We start from the raw sequence: 25,834 nt of genomic DNA, 5'->3' as shown, positions 1-25,834 counted from the left end.
TAAAATCTAAACTTGAAAAGTAAGTTAGTTGTACTAATGGATTACAGAAATAATTATTACATAATGCTTTTAACTAGAAATTTAATATTTTTCATTTACCATAAGTTGATGTGCACAAATCATTTGTGAGATACCATTATAAGAAAATATACAGGATACAGAGCTATGGAACTAAAACAGAATCATAATATAACTGGTAGAAACATGAAAACAAAGCTGTTATCTACAGATATAAAGAAGGATTACATAGAAATCTGTGCTGTTAACTGAAGCAGCTGGAGAAAATACAAATGGCCATTTGTAATAGATAAGTAGTCTCCAAGAATAATATCCAGTTTAACTTACATAAATTTTATTATTTTTAAAGTAGCCATAAGTCTGTTGAACGTGCATAAATTGTTGGATTCTGAATTTTTGGTAAAATGTTGTAAGACTTAGATAAGTAACCTACATTATACATGTAAAGTGTAATATATATTTGACAAGAAACATGACATTATTTTAAAGTATATCTAGGGTTATTTTCAATGTTCTATGCTCTATATTCCCTGTAAATAATTAATAGTTAAAACATATCATTCACTAAAAACAAAACAAACCAACAAAAGCATTCATTAATCTGAAACTAAAGATTAGCTTTCCATTTCTTGTCGGGATCCGTGTTGCTAACTGTGGAAAGAAAATTAGAGAGTAAAAATTTAACATCAGGTAAGAAATTTAATGGATTTTAAGTTATTTTGTGGTTAGAAAAAGCATTCATTTCTAAAATAATTTTGTTGCTTAATATAAAACTGGTAGTTTTTTGTACATATAAAAGCAATGCTGAAACTTCTACACAAAATTCAAGTTTTGAGCTTCTTGATTTTAAGGATTAAACTTCTATAAAGATTGTTAATTTGATGAATTAATCTAACACTATCAAATGCTTATAGAATTACTGCTTTAATATTTTTGAGTTTACTACCTTTACTATTGCTAAAACGTTTGCCTGTTCCCAATCCTTCTGCATGTGAAATTCTTTGTGGTCTTGTGGTCAGGGGAAGAGGAGCTATCTTCCCGTTACATGCCTTTGATTGTAGTTCTGGTGGGTAAGAACTGCAACCCCTAAGCAAAATTCTAATTCCTGTGGGAGCTTTAGCTTCCAATTTGTGGTCCACTGGCCTTTTACTACTAACCCTTTCTAATGCTTGTTTCTCCATCTTACAGTGAAGTTCAAGGAAGGACTCTGGTGGGTGTTATTTTTCCTAAAAGCAAACTAGTTTGTTTGTTAAAAAAAAAAAAAAAAAAGCATTTTAAATGCTGGTAATAAAATAATTGAAATTTGGAAGTATACTTACATATTTTTCCTTCTTTTTCTAATTTTTTCAAATGAAGTAAGACATTATGTTCAGCCATTTTATGTAAATTGTCAGGAACATTCTAAAAGAAAAATGAGAGTGAAACATTTCTTTTTTAAAAAAGAATGAGTTACTCTGGTTGAAACAATTAAAAAATGCAACAAAAGGAAAACTTAATTTTTTATGTAGGGATAATCAAAATTATTTCACCTTGTATGTGTCTTGCTTTAGACCACTATATTTTTATCTACAGACTTACACATAAAATAGACTATAAGGTCCATAAAGACAGTAACAGTGTTGGTTTTGTTTAGTGTACTCAGTGCTTATTAGCACAATGGCATAGTAGGAACTACATATTTTATGAATCAATGAATAAATAACTGTAAACATTTTTTTAGATAGTTTTGATGATGCTATGGACTGATGGCCCTATGGTTTATTACATAATAATATCTTTGTACATTTCTTTTTTTTTTTTTCTTTGTACATTTCTTTTGGTTATCCTATCTCTCTCATCATTTAGCTTTTATCTGGAAATTCCTTAAACTTCTCTTAAACATTCTTGTTTACTTACATTGAGGTATATTGTTGACTCACTTCCTACTCAACCAACTTGGCACAGCAACATCACACATTAATATTTCTCAAATACAAACTTCCAACCCCAAATTCTCCCTTAACCTCCAGTACCATATACTATATCCACCATTGTGATCTTCTAGATCTAATTATGTGACTACTCTGTCTAAGATCCTTGAGTGGTCATGCCCAGGTTATTGGCTAAAGTCCATATTCTTTAGCATGGAAGTCAAAGCTTCCATGATCTTATCTGATCATGCCTGTCTTTCCTGCCTATCTGCATATGCATTCTGTGCTCCAGTCATATGCAGTTTTTTTGTGGGCTTTCAAACAAATACAATACTTTTTTTATTACTCGAAGAGAATGTCTTTCCTTCTAGAATCACTTCTCTTGTACTCTGGCTTGGAAAATGCTTACTACTTCTTCAAAACTCAACTAAATGATTAAGTTTTTAAAGCTTTTCCAGACAAGCCTTGATACCCTGAATCTTCGATCAGGTGAAATTTATTTCCCTTTCTCTTATGCTCTGATAATACTGTGTAGAGGTCTTAGAGGAAGCCTGCTATGATAGAGAAAACAAGATTTGAGTATCTGACATCTCACTTTTGATATGTGATATCTGCTAGTTGTGTGCTTTTGGAAGTTACTTAGCTCATCACACTCTCTGAGTCAGTTTTTTTTTTTTTTTTAAGTCTATTAAATTGGAATAATAGTATCTTTATGTATTGAAAATTTGAGGCCTAAGAATTAAGGACTTTTATAAGTGTAAACTAATGAGTAGAACATCTAGCACACAATAAGGTGCTCAAAAAATGAGCAGTATTATAAGCATATGTTGAACATGTCTGTCTTCACTAAACAATGAGTCTTTTGAGGGCAGGGATCTGTAGTCATCTTTGAATCTCAGTACCTAGTCTACTGTGTTGCACAGGAAAGGCATCCAGTAAATGTTGAAAGAATAAATCTCTCTGTAATAACTATGCTATTCTTGTACGTGAGAGGTACTTGACACATGTATACAGTGAATACAGTGAATATACCTCTGAATGCAGAACCAGCATTTTTTTTAGGTATGGGCAATTGCTTGATGACTCATCTGGGAGATTTGAGAGTTCTGCTGTCTATACTTAAATTAGGGGAAAAAAATCCCATGTACCAACATATAGTCCAGTGTGGCTATACTACTCTAGTGTTATGAGGAAATGAACTCTTTCACAGAATTGAAATATTTATATTATCCCTTTGGCACTTTTTTTATCTTCAGCTATTTTAATCATTCATCCCTTCCTTTTAAAGCACACTGAGTATATGATCATTTTTTGATAAACTTTAGTTCTTTACTAAATATAATTGGCCCAGGTACTTTTCAAGCTCATCTTTACACTCTCACGTACCTTATGGCTACCTTATGGGTTGTAGTAATGGGAGGTTTTTTTTTTTTTAACATTTATTTATTTACTTTTCAGTAATCTCTATACCCAACATGGGGCTTGAACTCACAACCCTGAGATCAAGAGTCACACACTCTTATGCCTGAGCCAGCTGGGTGCCCTGGTAGAGAGAATTTTTAAACCCAGGTGATCTTATTCTAGAGTCTGCATTCTTAACCTCTATACTATCCATACAGCAGATATCTAATAAACAGTTACTGAAAAACTAAATTATACTAATTGATTGCCACTTTGTATTGTTATATATGCTGGGCCCAGGGGCCACTGAACTGAGAGCATTTTTTCTTTGTATACTCAGTTATTCTACTCATGTTCTTTTACATGTACTTTCTCCTCCTTCTCCCTTGTAGGCACTGCTATTACTTCTCACTGCTGTTATCCCAGTATGTCTCTAGCAGATCACCCTTCTTACTGGCTATGGGCTAGGATACCGATAATAATAATAATAGTCAAATGGCTACATAATACATAAATCATTACAAAAATCAATCATCAGGACGTTGGTAACATTCTCTTCTACATGATGAAGTATATAAAGCTTAATGATAGCTTGGAATGTTTCTTTTTGATTCTCTAGGTCCGTTTTTATTTAACTTCTGTGTTCTAGAAAGTTGAGATTGCTGATCTCGATTTTATACAAGCAGCACTAAATAAAATTAACAGATTTATTCTGTTCTGGAATGTGCTAAATTTACCATATCTATAGTCTATTATAAATATTATTCTAATAAAAGTGTTGTTATGTACAAATAAGATAAATGAAAATTACCTTGTAAATGCTTTTTACAAGCTCCATTGCTGTAAATGATTTTTCAAAATTATCACGAAATAACGTAAGAATTTGCTGTTCTCGGGTATTTCTGTGAGAAATGTATTCTAGAATTTTAGCTTCAGCATTATGGATTACTGGGCCATGTCCTGAATTAGAATTATAAAAATTATTTCAACCAGATAAAAAATAACAAATACAACATAAGTTAATTTTTTCTATTAAAAATATTCATATGATATATTGAAGAAGCATACTAAGTACATAATAAATGTGATTTGGAAAACCATATAGGTATATAAGGGATTTAAAAATTACATACAATGCCAGAACACAGAGAATCATATCAAATAGAATCCGTCTGAAATGTTAAATACATTAAACATAAAAAATAAAAAATTGAATAAAAATAGTAACTGCAAAAGTAATGACAGGTAATACAGAGTGTTCATTATTTGCCAGGCACTGCTCTAAATGCTTAATATGTATTATTCTAAGAAAGTAATGAGGTAGGCATTATTATTTTCCCCTCTTTATAGCAGAAGCTGAGGTATTGGCAGGGGGGTTGGCAAATAACTTGCCCACAGTTACATGGTGAAGAAGGGATGGAACTGGAGTTCTGACTTGAGGGCTTTTAATCACTCTATGCTCTTAGCCACTATGCCACATTTACTTATAAAAGATTGAAAAGGGGGGATCCCTGGGTGGCGCAGTGGTTTAGCGCCTGCCTTTGGCCCAGGGCGCGATCCTGGAGACCTGGGATTGAATCCCACGTCAGGCTCCCGGTGCATGGAGCCTGCTTCTCCCTCTGCCTATGTCTCTGCCCCTCTCTCTCTCTCTCTGTGACTATCATAAATAAAAATAAAAAAAAAGAAATGAAAAAAAAAAGATTGAAAAGGAGAATGTAAAAAGTAGCTTCATGTAAGTGACCAAGATCTCTTAAAAATTCACAAGAATCACAGCAGAACTTTAAGAATCTTATGTATAGGCTAGTGATTCAGAACTGCTGACAACCTAGATTAAGCTATATTAAAATTTGGTTGCTCTTTAAGACAGTGCAAATTAATATATGACGCAAGTCTGCAAGAGGGAGATTTTAAATATTTGAGCACAAAATATCTAGAAGCAGACTAACCTGTTATCCTGTAAAGAGCATTAGGCTTTGGTTAGAATATTGACTATCATTTACTAGTATGAGGTCATGAAAGTCCAAATTCCTGAGCTAGTTTCTTCAGCTGTGCAGTGAAGATACCACTACCTGCTTTACTGGGTTTTTGTGAGGACAACACTGTAAAGGTCCCGGCACAGTACCAGACAGGGAGCAGGCTTTAATATATGGTAACTGGGGCTACAGAACATGATTTACATATAAGCTCCTGCTGTGCTAATAAGCCAGTTCACTGGATTCATTAAAGGAAATACTCTGAGAACCTTTACTAGGCAGCCTCTCATTAGCTTTGCTTCATTCAATGTGAGTGCGTCAAACATGTACTCTCTTCTATTTAAAAACAGCTGTCAGCTTCCATTCCTCTTGTGTCATAGTATTAATCCAAATGCCCAGCTCCACTATGTTTCCTATCCCCTCAGCAGTGGAAGCTCATGAGGGAATATAAGGGTACTGAAGACACTGTATTTACAGATCTTTCCATGGCTCTGGTTAGGAACAAGTTAGAAAGACTTAAAAAATTAGGTAACCTAGTTTCTTTTTCCTTCTGGGCCCTCTTGTTGAGTCTTATTATCATTTTCCACTTTTAGGCTGCAAGGGAGATTCATATTGCAGAGCAGTACGTGACAGCTGAGATACTAAAACAGGTTTCCTTTTCTGGAGAAGTGAAATTAATATACAGTTTTAGAGCTGACATGGAAGCTACTGATATTTCAGTAATATGAATTAAAGAAACTAACACTTGGAGTTCACGGCTAAAATGTGGCCCATTACAGAAATCAAATTAACGAAAGTGAAGATAACTTGTGGAATGAAAACACTCTCTGATTCCCATGTAAATTTATTTCCTCTGTTTAAAGTTTTACTGATAGCTGTATAAATGTTAGACAATAACCCTTTATCTTCATGAAGTATTACTATAGTCTCAGCCTTTTAAAAATATTTTATTTGCTTATTTGAGAGAGAGAGAGAAAGAGAAATCATGAGTGGGGGGTGGGGCAGAGGACGAGGGAGGGAAACTTGAGCAAATTCCCTGCTGAGTGCAGAGCCCAATGTGGGGCTTGAGCACATGACCCTGAGATCATGACCTGAGCTGAAGTCAAGAGTCAGTCGCCCAACTGACTGAGCCACCCAGGCACCCCTAACTCTCAGCCTTTCTGATTGCATGGCTAGATAAGTCTTAGGGATATAATTTAAAGAAGCACTTTATGGGTTATCTTTTCAAGCCTCGAAAACATAAAGAATATACCCACAGAAACAAAAATGAACATTCTTCATCATTTCACACAAATGTTTTGCTAGATTTAAGTAACTACCCACCTGGATATATAATATCAGCTTTGACTTTCAACAGCACTTTCAGGGAGTTCATATAATCATAGAGGTCTTCAAATATAGTTGTTCCTTCCCCTAGGATGCAATCTCCAGAAAAGATAGCATTCTCCTCTTCTAAATATAGAGCCATATGATCATCAGTGTGGCCAGGTGTGTGTATAACTCTAGTTAAAAGAAAACGAAGAAATAGTAACAATTTTAACTCTTAGGCTTAGAATAAATTACTTTCCAGCCTTATCTCTGGATAACACAAATAAATGTCAAGCCAGTAAAAGCTCCTTTTTCTCTTGTGGCCCACTGAAAATTATCACCAGAAAAATTCTCTTCTTTAAATCAGATTTCCCACTCTGAAGTGTAAATTCAATACTTTCTCACCTTTTTCTTATTTTTTCTTTAGATTTTATTTTTTTTTATTCAAGAGAGGCACAGAGAGAGAAGCAGAGACATAGGCAGAGGGAGAAGCTGGCTCCCCATTGGGGAGTGATGTGGGACTCGGTCCCAGGACCCTGATTTCACGACCTGAGCCAAAGGCAGATGCTTAGCCACTGAGCCACCCAGGGGTCCTTTTTTTTTTTTATTTTATAAATAATAAACATGCACAGATACAATATTTTTTAAGAACAGAAAGGAAGATACTTGAAGGAGTTATGAATTCACAATCATCCCACTACTCAGAGACAGTGCTTTTATTATTTAAACACATTTTTTTCAATATTCTTTGCATACATGTTTATTTTACAATATACTTTGTGGCAAGATTGAGAAAAAAGGGGATCTCTGGGTGGTGCAGTGGTTTGGCGCCTGCCTTTGGCCCAGGGTGCAATCCTGGAGACCTGGGATCAAATCCCACGTCGGGCTCCCGGTGCATGGAGCCTGCTTCTCCCTCTGCCTGTGTCTCTGCCTCTCTCTTTCTCTCTATGATTATCATAAAAAAAAAAAAAAAGATTGAGAAAAAAGTACTTTCATAAGTTGCTGTTGGGAGAGCAAAATGGTATAGCACATATGGAAGGGAATTTGGCATTTTCTAGCAAAATTACATAACCCTTTAACGCACTGATCCCACTGCTAGAAATTTACCCTGAAAATACACCTTCACAAATACAAAAAAAATATACAAGCTATTCATTACATTATTTAGAAGAACAACATATTAGGAACGACACAGAAGCCCATCCATTGGACACTATGGACATATTGTGGTACATCCATACCATGGAATATGATGCAGCAGCCATCAAAAAAAAAAAAAAAAGATGACTATCTCTAAGAACGGATACAGAGTAATTTGCAGGATATACTGTCAAGTGATAAAAAAACAAAGCATGTTCTTTTCATGCCTCTGCTTTGTTGTTGGAGCAGGCCACGAGATGTACTTTTTTTGTACCCCAACTACTTCCCCCTGTCCTTTGTCCAGTCTTTCAGGCCACATAAGGTGGGCTTCAGGGCAGGGTATCGGTATGGGCCCTAGAACCTCAGGTCTCGTGTTTGGCCTGGGGTTTGGACCTCCTGAGACACACCACCAAATGCTACCCTGATGAGGCCTCATGACATTAGGACCAGTCCCCAATGTCAAATTTGCTGAATGTGCTACAAAGCAGATCCTTGATGACCCTAGACTTATAGACCCTTTGCAGTCAGGCAAGTATTCCCCCTGCCCCACTTTCCTTTGGCCTTATCACCACCACCTTTTCCATACAGCCATCCAATTTGAGGGAGACCTGGAAACTTTGGGGTCACATGAGCCATGGCCACAGCACTGTAAACATGCAGGCTGCTGGGGTAATGCTGGTGGCATGCAACACCACAGGATCAACTTCAACAAGGACCATCCAGGTTTCTTTGGAAAAGTTGGTATGAGGCATTACCACTTAAAAGAGGAACCAGAGCTTCTACCCCAATGTCAACCTTGATAAATGGTGAACCCTGGCCAGTGAGCAGACATGGGTAAATGCTGTCAAAAACGAGACTGGAGCTGCTCTTATCATTGATGTGGTGTGATCGGGCTTCCCAAACAGCCTGTCATCGTGAAGACAGGACAGGAGAATAGCTGAGCAGAAAATCTATGGGTATGTGTGTGGGTTGTCCTGAAGCCATATGGAAGGAGGTTCATTAAACGCTAACAAGTGCTTTTCTTTTAAAAACAAAACAAAGTGTGAAGGAATGTTTATAGTTGCTCTTTTGTATAAGAAAATTGGGGAAATAAAAATGTATATGTATATATTTCCTTATTTTTGCAAAAAGGAAGGATAAATAAAAACTAATGAATAAAGCTGTCTAGAGGGGTAGGCAGGTGAAATATAGGAAAGAGATGCAAGCAAAACTTCTCTGATAGTAACTTTATTAGTTTTCATTTTTAAGCTATGCAAATATATATCGTAAACATGAAACTAAATAAAAAGATGAAAGAAAATGTTATCATTGAATACCAAGAAATGAACCTTATAAGCCATACACCAGATAGATAACATAGCCATGCTAATATTCATTCAAAAAATTTTTAAATACTAAGATTACATCTCCCTTAATAGAATGTCTCTTAAGATTATAATAAGTGTTAAGATATTTTGAACTTTACTTAATAGGTTTATTGTTGGCAGCATTATTGGTTGCTGTATTTCTGAAACTATTTTGTGTTTACTGTATAATAGTATAAACAATAAATTGATTTTGAGAACCAAGGTTTTTACAGTGGGATAAGGAAAAAATATATATGAATGAGGGAATTAAGGTTTTGGGTTTTTTCTCATCTGAATTGAGGAATCATTATGAATTCATCATTTCATTTTTTTTTCCTGGTTCTATAAAAGGCCCAGAAGTAATGATACTTTCCTAGCTTTGTAAAAGGCCCAATAGTAATGTGCACACCTGATAGTTCTGGATGGAACTGAAACACCATTTCCCCCTCAAAGAAACCAGGGTTTCTTGCAGACATGGCTGGCTCCAGGTCTGGGACAGGGAAAGTAAAATGTGATATGGAAACACCTCTTTTGTCTGATTAAACCTGTTGCAACCTATTAATGAAAGTACTCAATGTTACATGAAAATAATTCCAGGAGGCATATTTCTACAACTACAAAAATATGTGGGTGTAAGGTATGTCTTACATGTTATGGACAGTCTTATGAACAATCACACATACAATGCCTTTACAAACAGAACCCCAATCTTTTTTAATCTACAAAAACTCATTTGGAGAACCATTCTTTCTCAGAGTCTGCAGACTATCTCATCCATTGATGTGCTTGCACTGTATCCTTTATTTGTGCTTCCCTCCACCCCCCAACTCCCTACTCCAGAACTCAGTAATGGTTTTCTTTGATAACCAAGGCAATAGATTTCTTAAATTAGGGGATCAGAAATTCTAATTCTCCAGTCACCTGGGTAGCTAATGCTTTAATCTGCATAAAAACTGTGTTAAAATTCACTTCACATAGGCGGGAGGAAAAAAGGAGATGACATCAGAGGTGCTTTGCTAAAGATCAGAGGAACTGCAGCTGTGGCCTTCCCATTCATCAGGTGGCACATTTATCTAGGTCTGCCACTTCTGTGATAGAGTAGACTTTATAAAGATGGCCCTCTTAGAAGATTTAGAACAGTCAACAAAAGCTGTCAGACTGACTTTTTCTTTGAGAAATTGAACTTAGGTCACCAGAAAATTCTTGGTTATATTCAGAAGCAAATCCTACTGAAAAACCTGCTTTCATTTTTACTACAGGGTTCTTGGTGGGTATTGTCCCTGTATCTACTATATTCCCCCCACCCCCCACCCAAACTGGCAGATATACCAGATCAACTGGACATCAAATACTTGAGGACTTAAGTAGATTTTAACCTTCTGTTTATCAAACTTGCTTAATGATGGATCTTCTTGTTGATATTTAAAACAACTGGGTTTTACTGACTTTATAAACATGGAAATTGGAAAGCATGGTGATCAGTAAACTGTTTTATTCAGATTTCTAGTATAATTAGAATTTGTTATTGTGAAAAGGTTATTTACTAAGTCATTTTTAAAAAGACATTTATTTATTTTAGAGAAAGAGAGAAACAAAGGGGGGAGGGTTGGAGTAGAGGGAGAGAGCCTTAAGTAGACTCCACTCTCAGCATGGACCTCGACATGGAGCTTGAACTTACAGCCCTGAGATCGTGACCTGAGCTGAAACCAAAAGTCGGATACTTAACTGACTGAGCCCCCCAGGCACCCCGATGTTGTTTCTTGATCTGAATGCTGCTTGTATGGTTTGTTCAGTTTGTAATAATTCACACTGAATATGGATGATATGCACACTTTTCTGTGTATTTTAATAAAAAGCTTAAAATAGAGGTGCCTGGTAGCTTAGTCAGTTAAATATCTGCCTTTGGCTCAGGTCACTGACCCCCATGTCAGGCTCCCTGATGAGTGCTTCTCTCTTTCCCTCTGCCTCCCCACCCCCCACCCTTCTGTGCTTTGTCTTTCAAATAAATAAATAAAATACAATTTAAAAAAGCTTAAAATATATGGTCTGTTTATGGCAGATGGGTAGTAATTAACTACCAGGGCCCAAATGTTATTAATCTACAAATTGGGTATGGATCTAATATCCATATACTGTGATAACTAATAAACCAGCACTGTGATTCCCAAGCCTTTGAGATAGACCTTTAATGTGTGATGGGGGAAATTCAGTACTGTCAAGAATATTCTCTGAAGAATTAGTAATGTAGTATTTATTATCTTTTGGTATCATGAACAAGTTATAGGAGATGCTATCAAATTTCTAACAAGAGCATTTTAAGAAAGTTGCCTAGAAATTAGGTGGTTTGTAAATTAAATTTGTAAATCAATGGCATATTAGGAAAAAGGGGACACTGGCTTGAAAGGGGCATGGATACCCAGTTCTTCTTTTTCTCAGTCATCTGTTAATCTACTCCCCTCTTTGTAGATATTTACATGTTGGATAAATATTCGGTGTCTTCTATGTGCCAGGGACTAAGGATCTGAAAATCAATCTGGCACCTGCCTTGTATCAGAGAATAGCTAGCTTATCAAATCTCCTTCCTCTTTTTCCTGGGCATGAAGTTAGACTTTATTTCCCAGGCTCCCTGAGGTCAGGGGTAGCCCATGACTGAATTTACAGCCAATGCAACAGAAGGTCTGATCTGTGACAGCCTCCCATGAAAGATCTCTTCCATGCTTCTTCTGTACCACCTACTGGACTGACCGAGGTGAGCAAGGGGAACTTGAAACCAACTATTGAGGATGGTGGAATCACAAGATGAAAGGTGTCTGAAACATTATTTGCAGGGGGGCCACTTGATAATCAGGAACCTTTTCTGGACGTTATGTGACTGGGAAGAAAACTTATTTCATGTATGAACCATTATACATTTTGAGATTGGTTTGCAACAGCAACTGGCATTAACTAATACTCTGAACAAGGGGTTGATTACCTTTTATGGAGACACCTACTTACACACAGAAGAATTATAATGCAACTTAGTAAGTGCTATAATCAAATAATAATAGTTATAAGAAAATTAGAGGAGAGAGCAGTTATTTCTGTCTGGAAAGGGTTCTTGAGCTAAGTAACATGTGAGCTGAAGTCTGAAGAATGAATAGGTAAGAATTTATCAGGGAGACATGGAGGGGGACAGCTGTGATGCCTACCTGGTCAAGGCGAAGGCATGAACATACATAATGCATCCAGGTATTTAGATATGGCTAGTTGTGTTTGCATGGGGAGTCATGGGATCTTAGATCAGAAAAGTGGTTTGGGGCCAGTGACATGGTAAGGAGAAAAAACATGCTCTTGTATGAAACGAGAGTTATTTAAGGTTTCAAGTGACATGGGGTATGAAGGGTAGATTGGAAAGGGGAGCCTGGAGACAGGAGTATTAAGTAGTGGTAGCAAACATGAAGAAAAAGGGACAGCATGGACCAATATTTTTAAGGTAAAATCTAACACAATTAGATTGGTGGGTGGGGAAAGGGTAGTGATAAAGGTGAAGTGGAAGCAGCTTCTGTTGTAGGAGAAAAAATAAAATCTTAAATGCTAAGAGCAGTAGGTGTTCTGAAGTCAGAAAGCAAATAGATTGTGGGGGATAATGGGCACCTGGGTGGCTCAGTTGGTTAAGCATCTGCCTTCAGCTCAGGTCATGATCCTAGGGCCCTGGAATTTTTTTTTTTTTTTTTGACAAACAGGTGTATGCATTTATTCCTTTTTAGGAACAATATCTAAAAAAAGGACCGCCCTCCGCACTCCCCCAAAAAAGACAAAGATTCACACAGACACATTGGAATATATGTACAACATAATAAACCCATCCTAAAGAAGTGACTGGAACCCCCTCCCCCCCCCCCCCCCCCGGGATACAGAATCAGAATTGTAAAAATCATAGTGAAGTTTGCTTGCTGTAAAGCCTGAGAATTTTTTTTTTTCAGTTGGTTCTTCTGCAGGGCTGTCATACCTGCAAAGATATGTAAAATCTAATTTTTCTTTTTTTTTTTTCTTTTTGCTACAGTCTTTAGACTAAGCATGCAAGACATACGACTAAGTGCAACTGAGTGAAATGTATTTTTTTAAAAATTTCATCATTCCCTAAAGGTCTGAACTGAGGTATGCGTACTAACAGTTTCTCATGCTCTTATCTTTACTCATGTCTAGCTACACATGCTGAGAATGAACTATTCTCTATTCCAATAGAGTCCTGCATCAGGCTCCCTGCTCAGTGAGGAGTCTGCTTCTCTCTCTCCTCTTCACTTGTGCTATCTCAGTTGCTCTCTCTCTCAAATAAATAAATAAAATCTTAAAAAAAACATTGTGGGGGACAGAGAAGAACCGTAAGTAGTTCAGTTTAAAATTACTGAGTTTGAAACAACCTTTCTTCCTCACTTAGGTCATGGGAAATTATGGGTCTGGCCTAAAATCTATTTACTTTAGGTATGGGTCATCTTTTGGAATTGAGAACATGAGAAAGTCCTGAATTTAATTGATGAGTAGAGCCCTAAACCATCCTAACAGAAAATGCTAATCTATTTTTTAATTTAAATTTTATTAAAAAATGGTAATCATATAATGCAAACAAGTCCTGTAAAAAGAGTAGACAGAGTGAAAAGTCTTTCTTTAATCCTATTTCTCAGGCAACCTGGTTCTTCTTCCCGGAGTAACCATGTTATCAAACTTTTTATATACCTCTTGAGATATTCCTCACTCATATAACCAAATATGCAGAAATCTTCCTTTATTCCCTTTTGACTTATACAAACATATACATAACCTCCCTCTTCCTCCTTGGCTAAGGGACATTTACTGACCTGAGAGTGGCACCCTCAGTTTTAATCACATCTCCATCTTGCAGATAAACATATTGTTGTGTTCCATCTCCTATAATTTCTTCTTTCCAAGGATTCCGTGGGAGTTTTTTAATGCAATATGCAGTATCTAGTAACAAAACATGTAAAATATATTGTCATACTTTAAATAATTCAGCCTTTTAAGAGATCAACTTTCTCTCCTTTTTCCTGTATTTGGTTTTTGCAGTAATGTCCTGAACTCTTTCTCTACCCCATTAATTTATTCCAGCCATTTTTATTTTCCTTCTTCTTTAAGAATCATTGCTTTGTAAATTGTTACTTGATTCATGATTTTGTTCCTCTAAGTCTGCAGTTTTCCTTTGTTCAATTTTGCACTTCTGTCATTTCATATTTAATATCTGATTTCATTAAGAGTATGCTCTCTTTAAATTCTTCCATGGAAACAACAACAAAAAGAGATCAACTTTCATAGAGCTAACACTATGAATGACTGCAAAAAGATGTTAACATTAAGAGACGAGAGAAAATGGGATGGGTTATAGCAGTCTATCTCTGGAATTTGAATTATTTTTTCTACCTCAATAAAAGAGCTTTTTATTCTCTCATACACTTCTAGGTCTACATAAAAGCTTTCATGGTTTTCTAGTCACTCTAATTTTATACAAAAGTTTGAAAGTAGTTCTTCATAATCTCAGCTAGCTTTGATATCAAGATGGATGTTGAAGAGGCAGTAATACAGAACTGGGGAACGTTTTTCTGTCTAGATCTTAGTGTATAGTAAAAGAAGTCATGGCATCATGGCAGTACTTAGTAATACAAGGATGAGAGCATAATGTTCTTTCTGTGAATGCTGAAAGGAGCCCCAAACCCAGGGCTAGTTTAGCCCATTAAAATAAATTTAGCCCATCCTACCTCTCACTGACACAAAGAAAATCAATTAACCAATCAATAGCTGGGTGCCACTTATCTAACCAGCATACTACATATAGTTAATACAAGCACTGTGATATTAAAGTGCTTAAAAACTATCACAGTTGGGGAAATAAAACTTACAAACAAGAATTAAAGAACTATACTCAGTACCACTTAATAGATACTAAATAAGCAATTTAGTCAATAAAAGCAATAGTAGTTTAGGGAAAGGAAAACAATTAGGAAAAATTCACAAATATGAAAAAACTTGAGTGTGGCTTACAGGATGAGTAGTTTGGGAAAAGGTACAGAGAATGATTTGTAAGTAAGGGAAACTGCATTAGGAAAAGCATAGAAATGACAATGAGCTTGGCATATGTGCAACAATATATGCTACCAACTTGTCTAATGCAAATACTGGCTGAGAACTGGAGATAAAGTGGGATCAGATGAACTCATATCATGGAGGGCCTTAAATTTTTCACAAAATAGAGGAATTTAAACTCTACCATATGTGCACCACTGTACACTCTTTAGAAAAAAGATGAAATAGTGTTAATTGGTTGATCTATATGGCAGCGCTAGGTGGGACACTGGAGGGCGAGAGATCAGAAAGACCAGGAGGGGATGACTATAACTACCCAGTTGGGAGGATGTGAATATTAGAACTAATGTGACAGCAACATGGGAAAAAAGACATTCAGAGAAAAATTGACAAGGCACAGAAATCAGGGTAGTATGGAAGATAAAGGAGATAGAAATACTGCAAATACAATAAAAATAAAACAACTGAGACTAGACCTTCTCTCTCCAGCCCCAAACTCCATTATTTTGTATCTTGGAGGCTGAAGCAAAAAATAATATGCTATTCTGGGAACTGGCATTATATAATAAGGCTGTCTTCATTCTGGAGTGAGATGGGGAGGTTTTTTGGTATGTATTTATTTTTAATCTGAATAATTTTATCTTTCAGTAAAGAAGTAGCAGTATTATATTTCTAAGTTATGAGACTTTTGGCACACAATCTTCCAAAAAACTCACCATTATCTCAAAATAACAAATGTCATACTATAACTGTGCCAGTTTTTAAAATTAGGTGCAAATATGAAAACACATATCCTACTCACAATAACAATGTGTATAGGTAGGATGGAGATGGGTATGCTGAAAGCAATCATATAATCATTATATTTAATAGAAGCTATGGAGATATAACTTAGTATAAAATTCACCTTTTCAAAGTGTACAATTCAGTGTTTTTAAAGTATGTTCAAGGAGCTGTGTAACTATCATCACTATCTAATTTTATAATGCTTTCAAAACCCCTCAAAGAAACCCTTTACCCAACTGCAGTCACTCCCTATTCTCTCCTCCTACCAGCTCCTGGCAACCTTTATCTACTTTGTTTCTATCATATGATTATTTTAACAGGAGGAAACCCTTGGTCTTTTGTTAAAGGTCTGGATAATGAGTTAAAACATCAGTTAATGCTAATTACTGAAGCTAATACAAACCTGTAATATTTTTATAATACTTTCTAATAAAAATAATCTAATTGAATGGCATTAGAAGCAAACATTTGATTCCTAGTACCAGGAGGAAAAGTACACGGCAAAGACCCAACTTCAGCTGCAAAATAACAACCATCAGATCACAAAATATATTTTATAAGATATACTCAAAAAAAAAAAAAAAAAAAAAACCAAAACACGGGGGCAACCTGGGGCAATAAAGTTCTCATGTCTAGTAAAATTCTGGCTTCTGGCCAGCCACTGCAAGTTCCGAAATTGTACTCTGATTACATCTTAAAATTCTGAAAGCAAGTTGCTGTATCTTACAGAAACCTTGTAAATGGCATTCATAATTTTGATGTGGCCTGTAAAATCACAGGTTGTTAGCATCATAAAGCAGGTGAAAAAATTTCTGCCATACTAATAATAACTAAAGTAGTAAAATGATACGGAGTAAAGAAAATAATGAAACAAAATGGAACAAGAATGCTAGTGATAAAGGATTTAGAGTATGAAGAAATACACAGGACTCCTAAGGGGAAATTCTGAAAGATATCTCTGTATAATTTCAGTGCTGAGCAACTCCAGGTCTGTATGTAGCTAGTCTAGCTTCAATAAAGTTCAGAATGAAAGTCAACAAGCTACTTCTCAAAGTATTAAAATCCTAGTGGCTACAGAGCAGGTCTAATTTCTTGATTTTCTTTATATCAACCTAATAAGTAATCTATTATACACATATTAATTATTTTGTATGGAACCTAAAACGATTTAAATTTTTCAAGAAAGATTTTATTGATTTGGTGGGGAGAGGGAAAGGAAGGGAGAGGGAGGGAGGAGGAAGGGGGTTGGGGGAAGGGAGAGAGGGAAAAAGGGAGAGGGAGAGAGGAAGAGAGCACTGAGCAGGGGGACGGGCAAAGAGGGGAGGACAGAATCTCAAGCAGACTCCTTGAGAGTCTGAAATCAAGAGAATCAATCAATCTCATGACCTGAGCTGAAATCAAGAGCTGGATGCTTAACAGAGCCATCCAGGCACCCCTAAATTTTTAATTTAAAGAAACAGGTGAAATGTCCAGTAACAGGTGAACAGATAAACCCTGGTGTAATCCTACCATGGATTACCGTTTGGCAATAAAGGAACTATTGATACTGAAACATAGGTGAATCTCAAAAACTGGATGCTGTGTGAAAGAAGCTAGACAGTGATTCTATATGCTCCCATTACACGGCATTTTAGAACAGGCAAACTTGATCTATAGTGAAATGAAGGCGATCAGTGGTTGTTGGAAGGGGAGTCATTGCAGAGAGGCACCAGGAGACCTCTTTTTGGGTTCATGAGAGTGTTCTTTATATTGACTAGATTGGTCACAAAGTTGTTTATCAAACAGGGTACATTTTATGTATGTAAATTTAGGCTCAGTAAAGTTGATTTATGAGGAAGAAAAAGTAGGCTATAAACATTTCAAATTTTCAAATTGACCCTCATGCTAAAAGAGTTGCCAAAGCTAGTCAAGAACCTTCAGGGCAGTTTTTTAATTCACAAAATTTAATGGGTAGGTAGACAAGAGAAAGGTGTGGAAGGGCAGCCCTGGTGGCATAGTGGTTTAGCGTCGCCTGCAGCCCAGGGTGTGATTCTGGAGACTGGGGATCAAGTCCCACGTCAGGCTCCTGCATGGTGCCTGCTTCTCCCTCTGCCTGTGTCTCTGCTTCTCTCTGTCTCTATGAATAAGTAAATAAAATCTAAAAAAAAAAAAAGGTGCGGAAAAGTCAACTGAAAGATGATTTCCTGTGGCATACCATCCTCTAGGATGTAAGAAAGGAGAGAAGAGGGAAACCAATTTGCCCTTCCACCAATTTCTCTCCCCTTTTTCTTCACAGAGCTTTTTCTTCATAGGACCTATCACCATCTGACCTATTATTTATTTACCATTTACCTTCTCTCCTAGAATGCAAGCTTCATGAGAGCAGAGTCTTCATTTTGTGCACTGTCACAATCCCTTGTGCCAAGAACAGTGCTTGGATATAGTAGTCACTTAATTTGTTAAAGGGAGGAAGGAATGAATCAATCTATGTGTGTGATGGTGAGATGGAATAGAGAGGTGGTGAAGTGTCCGTATTGAATAGGTTTCAAGGACAGAGAATTGTCAATACAATGATATTTTGCCAGCACTTTAGTATATTATAGTAATTGCCTTAAAGTTATGGGAGACCTGAGATCATGTTTAGAGTGTGGACAATAACAGCAGCTGCCTCATAGGACCCATGTAAAGTGTTTAGCACAGTGCCTGGCACATAGTAAATGCTCAACAGTGGTTAGTTATTATTAGATCTGAAGCAGTAATTGTCACTACTACTACAGACAAAATTAAAACTGACATCCATCACTGGACAAAGGGGAAAAATAAGAGGGATAAGTGATTTGAAATAGAAAATAGGACTTTTCCTTTCCTCTTTTGTTAAAGTTGGGGACAGCATCAAAAGTATATTTCTAAAAGTACCACATTAAAGTATATAAAGTATTCAGTAAACTACTGACTAGCTTACTTGGTTCTGTAACACAAATTATTCTGAAAATACAGTTTTCCTCAAAGAGCTTAATGTTTTCTGTTTACCATTATTGATGCTTTTACAAATATCTCCTATGCCTCCAGTATGATCATGGTGCCAATGAGTCACTATGATTTCCTGGATTGTTGTGTTAAATTCAGTCAGGGCCTGCTTTAAACAGCTGATATATTCTGTAATTGCTGGTTCTCCAGTGTCAATGAGGATTCTCCTGAAAATTAAATGGACGATAATCACACAATTGGAACACAAAGTTAATATTGGCATTATTTCTCCCACAGATAATTCATATTATATTTAAGAAACTGCATATATTGCTTGGCTTTAACTTGTTTGGAAACGGTCTATATGATATTTCACCTTAGCTACAGTAATCTCACGGTAAGAAAAGTTCTTTGAAAAAACCTTATAGCTAAATGTAAATCTGAAATTGGCAAGTTCAAGGCACAATAATATCGAGTACTTACATCGCACTTAAATATGGCACCATTCCGGGGATTTTACGTATTTTAACAACTGAATTCTTCATAGCAATTATTTAAAGTAGGTATTTCATTACTATATCCAGAAATTAAGTAACTTGCTCAAGGTTACTCTGCAAATAAATGGTAAGACTAGCATTCAAACTTGGGTATTCGGGCTCCAGAATATGTGCTTTTATCCACTCTGCCTTTGAGATCTTTTACCACATACTCAAATGTCTCATAGATATGAAAGAATTAGGTTCAATGATATCCATAAAGAAACCTAGTCTTATGCACTACATACAAAACTTATCACTGAAGTTTTACATAAGGTTCCGTCCACAGGAAAATGAAGAGTAGGGAAGCATGGGGAAATGTCTGAGTTGCTTTATTTCTTTACCTAGATAACCTTATTAGTTATATTTTTCTGTTTGTGGTTCTGACCCTTCTTTATACGGTTTGCCCTTCTTCACTATGTTATGGAATGATGGCCTTTCTCTATAAATTTTTCCTGAATTAAAGAAATAAGGGTGACATCTTCCTCCTCAAGACCAACTCATAAATTTTTCATTTATGAAAATCCATGCTGCTTCACAGTAATACCTCCTTAATTCAGGTTGGGGGAGAGACTGGTCTTTTTTTTTTTTAATTTATGATAGTCACACACAGAGAGAGAGAGAGAGAGAGAGAGAGAGAGAGGCAGGCAGAGACACAGGCAGAGGGAGAAGCAGGCTCCATGCACCGGGAGCCCGATGTGGGATTCGATCCCGGGTCTCCAGGATCGCGTCCTGGGCCAAAGGCAGGCGCTAAACTGCTGCGCCACTCAGGGATCCTGGAGAGACTGGTCTTATGAAAAGTCTCACTCACTTACTCATTAATACGTTAATAACTGTATGAATTACCTACTATGTGCCATGTCTTTCTTGCAAGATAAAAAATCCTTTTTACCTTCTAGTGAAAAGCAGGAAGAGGGAGCAATGAAAACAAATAGTAACAGTGACAGATACTAGCATTCTGCAGAAGTTCAAATGGTATCTGGATGGCTATTTTATATCGGATAGTTTGTTTCCTTCACTCTATTCCCTGAGATGCACAGCCAATAAAAATAAATTGTCCTCTCAGAGAGAGTGGGGGTGAGAACAGTGGCCTTATACTCCACAGGCTATTATCTACACCTACATTCCATAGAGCAGTGGCTCTACTTCACAAGTACACAGAGTTATAACTGTCCCTTCTGGAAACAGGGAAACTAGATGGATATACTGGCCCATGAATGCATTAGGAGGTTCTATATGTAAGAGATGGTTAAAAAACATTTAGGAGGCATGATCAGTAGGATTTTTTTCCAGGCAACTGGATGTGGAAGGGAAGGGGAAAAACTGGCGATTTTGAGGTTTCTATGTGAGATGACTGATGTGTCATTAACCAAGGCTATAAACACTGGATGTAGCAAATTTGAGACAGACTTGGTTTGGGTCACGGTGAATTTTGATGACATTGCCAGCCATCTTCCCTTGCTTTTTCATAGCACTATTACCATGTGACATATATTTATATGTTTTACTTACTGCCTATCTCCACACCCTCCCACAACCTACAAATTTAAGCTCCACGAGGGCAGGAACCTGGTCTGGTTTTGCCAGAACCTAGACAGTGGCACATACTAGATAATAAATGTTTATTGGATGAATACATAAAGTAGTGGCTTTATTTTTATCTTAATCATTAAAACAATCCTGAGATTTTACTCTCATTGTACAGATGAAGAGACTGAGGTCTTGACAAGTTAGACATAGATGAAATTTAGTAACTTGCCCAGCGTCACGAACTCTAGCACAGGATATATTTAAATTCACATCTAAGTGCAATGCCCATTTTCTTTAGATATGAACCTACTTCAGTAGGTTTTGATGGACAAATTTAGGTAATGAGTCCTTAACCTTTTTAATGTCTTGGGACCCTTTGGCAGTGTGGTAAAACCCATAGACTAGTCTCAGAATAATGTTTTGGAATGTATAAAATAAAACATGTAAGATTACAAAATAAATCGATTAGCTGAAATACAGTTATTAAAATTAAAAAATTATTCTATAGTATTATATATGCTTCTTTATTACCATATGAAGTAACAAGGGCAGCACCAAAATTTAGAATGATCATTTCTAAATGGTGATGAATATATATAATATTTTGAGATCTTTACTATGATTGCAAAATGATAACTCTGATGAAAATATGAGAAAAAAAATCACAGGTACTGCTATTACTACTGTAGTTTGTTGCCCATATTCATAATTGAACAAAGGGTAATTTTCAGTTTGAGGTTAATAAAGGTATAATTTTTCCCCCAGCTAAGGTCAGACTCCCTGAATTATATCCTTTGGTGGACCCTAGACTTCAGATTAAGAACTCCTGATTTTGGTAGAGGAGGAAGAAAAGAGATGACAAAATCAAGTCTGAGTACTATGAATGAACTATTGTTTGCTGATGTACTCCCAGTGTCTAGAACAGTGCTGGCACAAAATAAGCACTCAATAAATATATATTGAAAAAGTTCAGTTCAAATTCTAACCAGTGATTACCACGTATAAGATACTGTGTTACATACGTTGTAAGATGCAAATTATTAGGTATTTTCTGGGCACCTATCACAAACCCAGTATTGTCTGGATGCTATGAGGGAAGACGTGATAATAGCTAACATTATGGTACACTTTCCATATGCTAGAATTGAAGTGCCTTTTTTTTTTAAGTGCTTTTGATATGACTTTTCATTTAAATATTACTGAATCCTCGTAACATCCTTTGAGGTGGGCGCTATTCAACCTTCATTGCACAGATGAGGAATCTGAAGCCTAGAGAATCAACTGTCTTGTCTAAAGTTATAAGCTAGGATTCGGATTTAGGTAATCAGAGTACAGAGTCTTAACTCTACTGCATCAGACTTTTTCCTATTAAAAGAAGTAAACTATTTGCCCTCAAGTGAGTTACAATTTTGATAGTAAAGGTTAAAATTACAGCTTTTAGAGGTTCTTGAACAGAGGAGGAACATGGAAATACTCTTCAGAAGATCTGGCTATTATTTACCTATTCAACTATTACCGAGTACCTACATACTAGGCATCATACTAGGTTTAGTAGTAATACTTTAGGGAAAGTATTTGTTCACTGGCATACACAGGCTGATCAGAATGAAGGAAGACCAGTTGAAACTCTAGTTATCAGAAATCTTAGAATCACAGTACTGGAGATGAAGAGAAAATATAAACATTCATTGGTAAATATTTACTGTACTACTTGTACTGGGTACAAAAATTTGTGCTAGGAACTGGGGATATAGAAATAAACTTTCATTAAATTTATAGTGGAGAGTGAGGAGAGATATGAAGCTTCTTACACAAAAAATCATTTTATTATCACTGAGAAAGGGACCACGAAAAGTATGGAGTACTGACACATGTATTATACTAACCTAATACAGTCTAAGGGGTCGGGACAGCTCCCTTGAGGAAATTATATTCTACCTGAACTCTACAGGATGAGTGAAGTTAGTCGGGTAAAAAAGAGTGGGGTAAGCGGGAGACACAGAGGAAAGCATGCATGAGAGCCATGAGGCTGAATGCATACAACTCATCTGGCTAAGAGGGGAGAGAGGCTGGAGATGAGGTTGATGAGACAAGTGGAGGCTGGAATATGCAAGGCCTAAGAATTTTCATTTTTAGAATATTATTCCTACTAAATGGGGGAGAATGAATAGAAGAGGGGCAAAAATAGTTCCAGAGAAATCAGTTAGGCTTTATAAAAGCCTAAGCAAGAGTTATACTGGTGTGGATGGGGTAAAAGCAGTGGAAATAGGGCAGCCCGGGTGGCTCAGCAGTTTAGTGCCGCCTTCAGCCTAGGGTGTGATCCTGGAGAACCGGGATCGAGTCCCACGTCGGGCTCCCTGCATGGAGCCTGCTTCTCCTTTTGCCTGTGTCTCTGCCTCTCTCTCTCTGGAATAAATAAATAAAATCTTAAAAAAAAAAAAAGCAGTGGAAATAGATCTTCAAAGTGGCATGGAGGTGTGTACAGGACACAAAGAAATGGCAAGAAGCATCTGCCTTGATCAAATGTGGGGATTGTTCTGTTTACCAAGATATGGATGACAGGAAGAGGACCAGGTTTAGTGGAGAATCCCCTGAGTTCAGTTTGTGAAACACGGAGTTTCAAGTGGCTGTGTCATCCAAGTAGAGATTTAGGAAAAGCAGTGGGCTCTCCTAGCCTGAAGATCAAGTTTGAACTTTTTATCTAGACTGGAGCCATAAAGTTGGGAGCTACTAATGGATAGAAAATAGGTGATGCCAAAGAAGTAGACCAGATCACCTCAGTAGGGAATATAGCATGAGAAGAGGAGAGACTAAGATTACATCTTTAGGAACTCAAACACTTAAAGATCTGGTAAAGAGGCTGATTCTATAAAGGAGATTGTGAAAGAACAGCTTAGAGAGGTAAGAGGAAACCAGGAGAACCTGATGTTGGCAAATCAAATGATCTTAGAACTGGTTTTGTGCAGCACGGGGGGATACCAACATCTGAACCTCTTACTTGGACCCAATTAATATTCATCTCTTGCCACCTGACTTCTGCTTTATACAGTAGAGTTACATCATCTACACATTAACTTATTCTAGCTCAACTATATGGATTCGTCCTATGTCATATACATACAGTGATTCCACTGGCCATTCTACCCCACGAGTTTATGTGAGTGGCAGTGTAAGTGGTGTAAAGTGGGAGACCATGAATGTCTTCCCTCAGTCACTTTCAGGTTCTTTGTCTCTTAGCATAACCACTTTGCTATACTGAATGTGGTTCCAGTGTTTAAAGATACAGTATGTATTTTTCATACAACATGGCCCCTAAACGCAAGCCAACTTCTTCATCTGGTTTTCAAACAGAACCAGCCATCTGCTTCATTGCTGGAAGAAAAGCAGGCTGCACCTAACTTATTATGAGATAGCACACAACCTCTAACACAGCGCCTCCAAAGAGACTTCTTAGGGTAATTTTGAGTACGTTTAATTTTTAGAATACATACTGATTAGCACTACCTCAACATGACACACCAAAGAGAAAAGAGAATGCCTGTGGACTTCTTGGGGTGAGGGAGTCCCAGCCAAGACAGACTCTTACCCTAGACCTAAGGTATTTTTTTCTGAATTCTCAATCCTCCTAGATTCTGGAGGCAGCCTAAAGCTCCTGTACCTACTTGACCCTGCCTTGTTTATTCTGAACCTAACTTTTGCTTGTCTGACTTCAGTACTTCCAGTCCCTTCATCTTGCTCCACCTAAAAATCTGTGACTAGTAAAAGGCAGCAGATACTTCAAATGGAAACTCAAATCATTATTAAACTGTTTTCAGAAATCAATTATATTAACACATCTTGTAATACACAACTAAATTTTATGCTCAAGGGGGAACTGTATCTTACTTTTACCTTGTACTAAGTAAAGACCATGCATGTAAAAACTGATGCACACTCGGGCAGCGCACCACATCTCCCCACTTCTGCATAATTCACTAAAACAATGCGGGTGAACAAGAGAAAAATTCAGAAAGGCTACCCCACCTGCAAAATAAATGGGGCTATACTATAGTCACAAAAACCCAAATCAGTTAGTTTGGCTCCTCTTTCCCGAGTCGCTAAGGGGCTCTTTCACAGACTCGAGCAATCTGGAAACAAGAAAATCCTGCCCTCTGCTGCTGAGTTAAGAAAAAGGCCTCCGCACAGTTCACCGCTTTTGGGAAGTGTTAAGCTACATTCTGAGCAAAACACTAGCGGAAGTCACAAGGTGAGCAAAGTCACATGCCCTCCCGGATTCTTAACTCCAGGCGATCCTAATTTCGCAACAGCTTAGACACTCACCCTGGCATTCCACATCAAGCAAAGTCAACTGGGTTTCAAAAACAGGAAGGGTTTCTTTTTTTTTTCTTTTTTTTTCCCCTCCTTCTTCATGATGTCTCCCTCATTAGCCATTTTTTAAGTTAGAGAGGTTACCCTCTGGCATCGCGGTGCTTTAGGAGGGGTCCCGGGTGGGGCAGCGCGGCCGGGGCTGGAGCCGAGCCGCCCGCTGCAGAGGACGCCCGCCCCCTCCGCCCCCGGCCGGCAGCCGTGCCCGCGCCCGCTCCGCGCCGCGCAGGCCGAGGGGTTGGTCGGAGAGGAACAGGGCCGTTTACCTGGTGCCGACCCCTACCAAGTAGGTGTTGGTGCCCTGCAGGGTCATGGGCCCCGGGTTACAGCCCAGGACGCGCACCACCCGGCCGGACAGCCGCTCGATGCGCTGCAGGACCGCAGACATGCCTACACCCGCCGCAAGCCGAGCGCCGAACTGGCCGCGGGGCCGCGGCGCGGGGTGGAGACGGGGCGGGGCCAGCGGGCGGCCCGACGCAGCGCGAGCGGGGCGGGGGGCG

The 25,834-nt window shown here is 37.5% G+C and overlaps 2 protein-coding genes across 3 annotated transcripts in view; one reads left to right on the top strand and one right to left on the bottom strand.

The window, feature by feature from the left end:
• XKR9 (XK related 9) overlaps positions 1-25,834 on the top strand; it is a 236,409-nt gene that overhangs the window by 13,821 nt on the left and 196,754 nt on the right. The gene's annotated exons all lie outside the window — the stretch shown is intronic.
• Positions 65-25,790, bottom strand: LACTB2 (lactamase beta 2). The gene is made up of 7 exons (XM_072804285.1): positions 25,601-25,790; positions 18,967-19,130; positions 13,935-14,061; positions 6,626-6,804; positions 4,141-4,289; positions 1,338-1,419; positions 65-669 (listed from the first exon to the last, which is right to left on the bottom strand). Exons 1-7 carry the CDS (start codon positions 25,720-25,722, stop codon positions 626-628), a joined length of 867 nt encoding a protein of 288 aa, XP_072660386.1. The 5' UTR covers positions 25,723-25,790; the 3' UTR covers positions 65-625.

Source organism: Canis lupus, chromosome 28 (genome assembly GCF_048164855.1).
Source record: "Canis lupus baileyi chromosome 28, mCanLup2.hap1, whole genome shotgun sequence".
NCBI lineage: Eukaryota > Metazoa > Chordata > Mammalia > Carnivora > Canidae > Canis > Canis lupus.
This window is presented reverse-complemented; position numbering and strand designations above follow the sequence as displayed.

Excerpts from the sequence above, each read along its gene's own strand:
- LACTB2 (XM_072804285.1), bottom strand. The coding sequence starts at position 25,722 with ATGTCTGCGGTCCTGCAGCGCATCGAGCGGCTGTCCGGCCGGGTGGTG. Across the intron at positions 4,290-6,625 it reads AGCTGATATTATATATCCAG|GACATGGCCCAGTAATCCAT; the intron begins GTGGGTAGTTAC and ends ATTCTAATTCAG. Across the intron at positions 670-1,337 it reads AGAAAAAGAAGGAAAAATAT|TTAGCAACACGGATCCCGAC; the intron begins GTAAGTATACTT and ends TTCTTTCCACAG.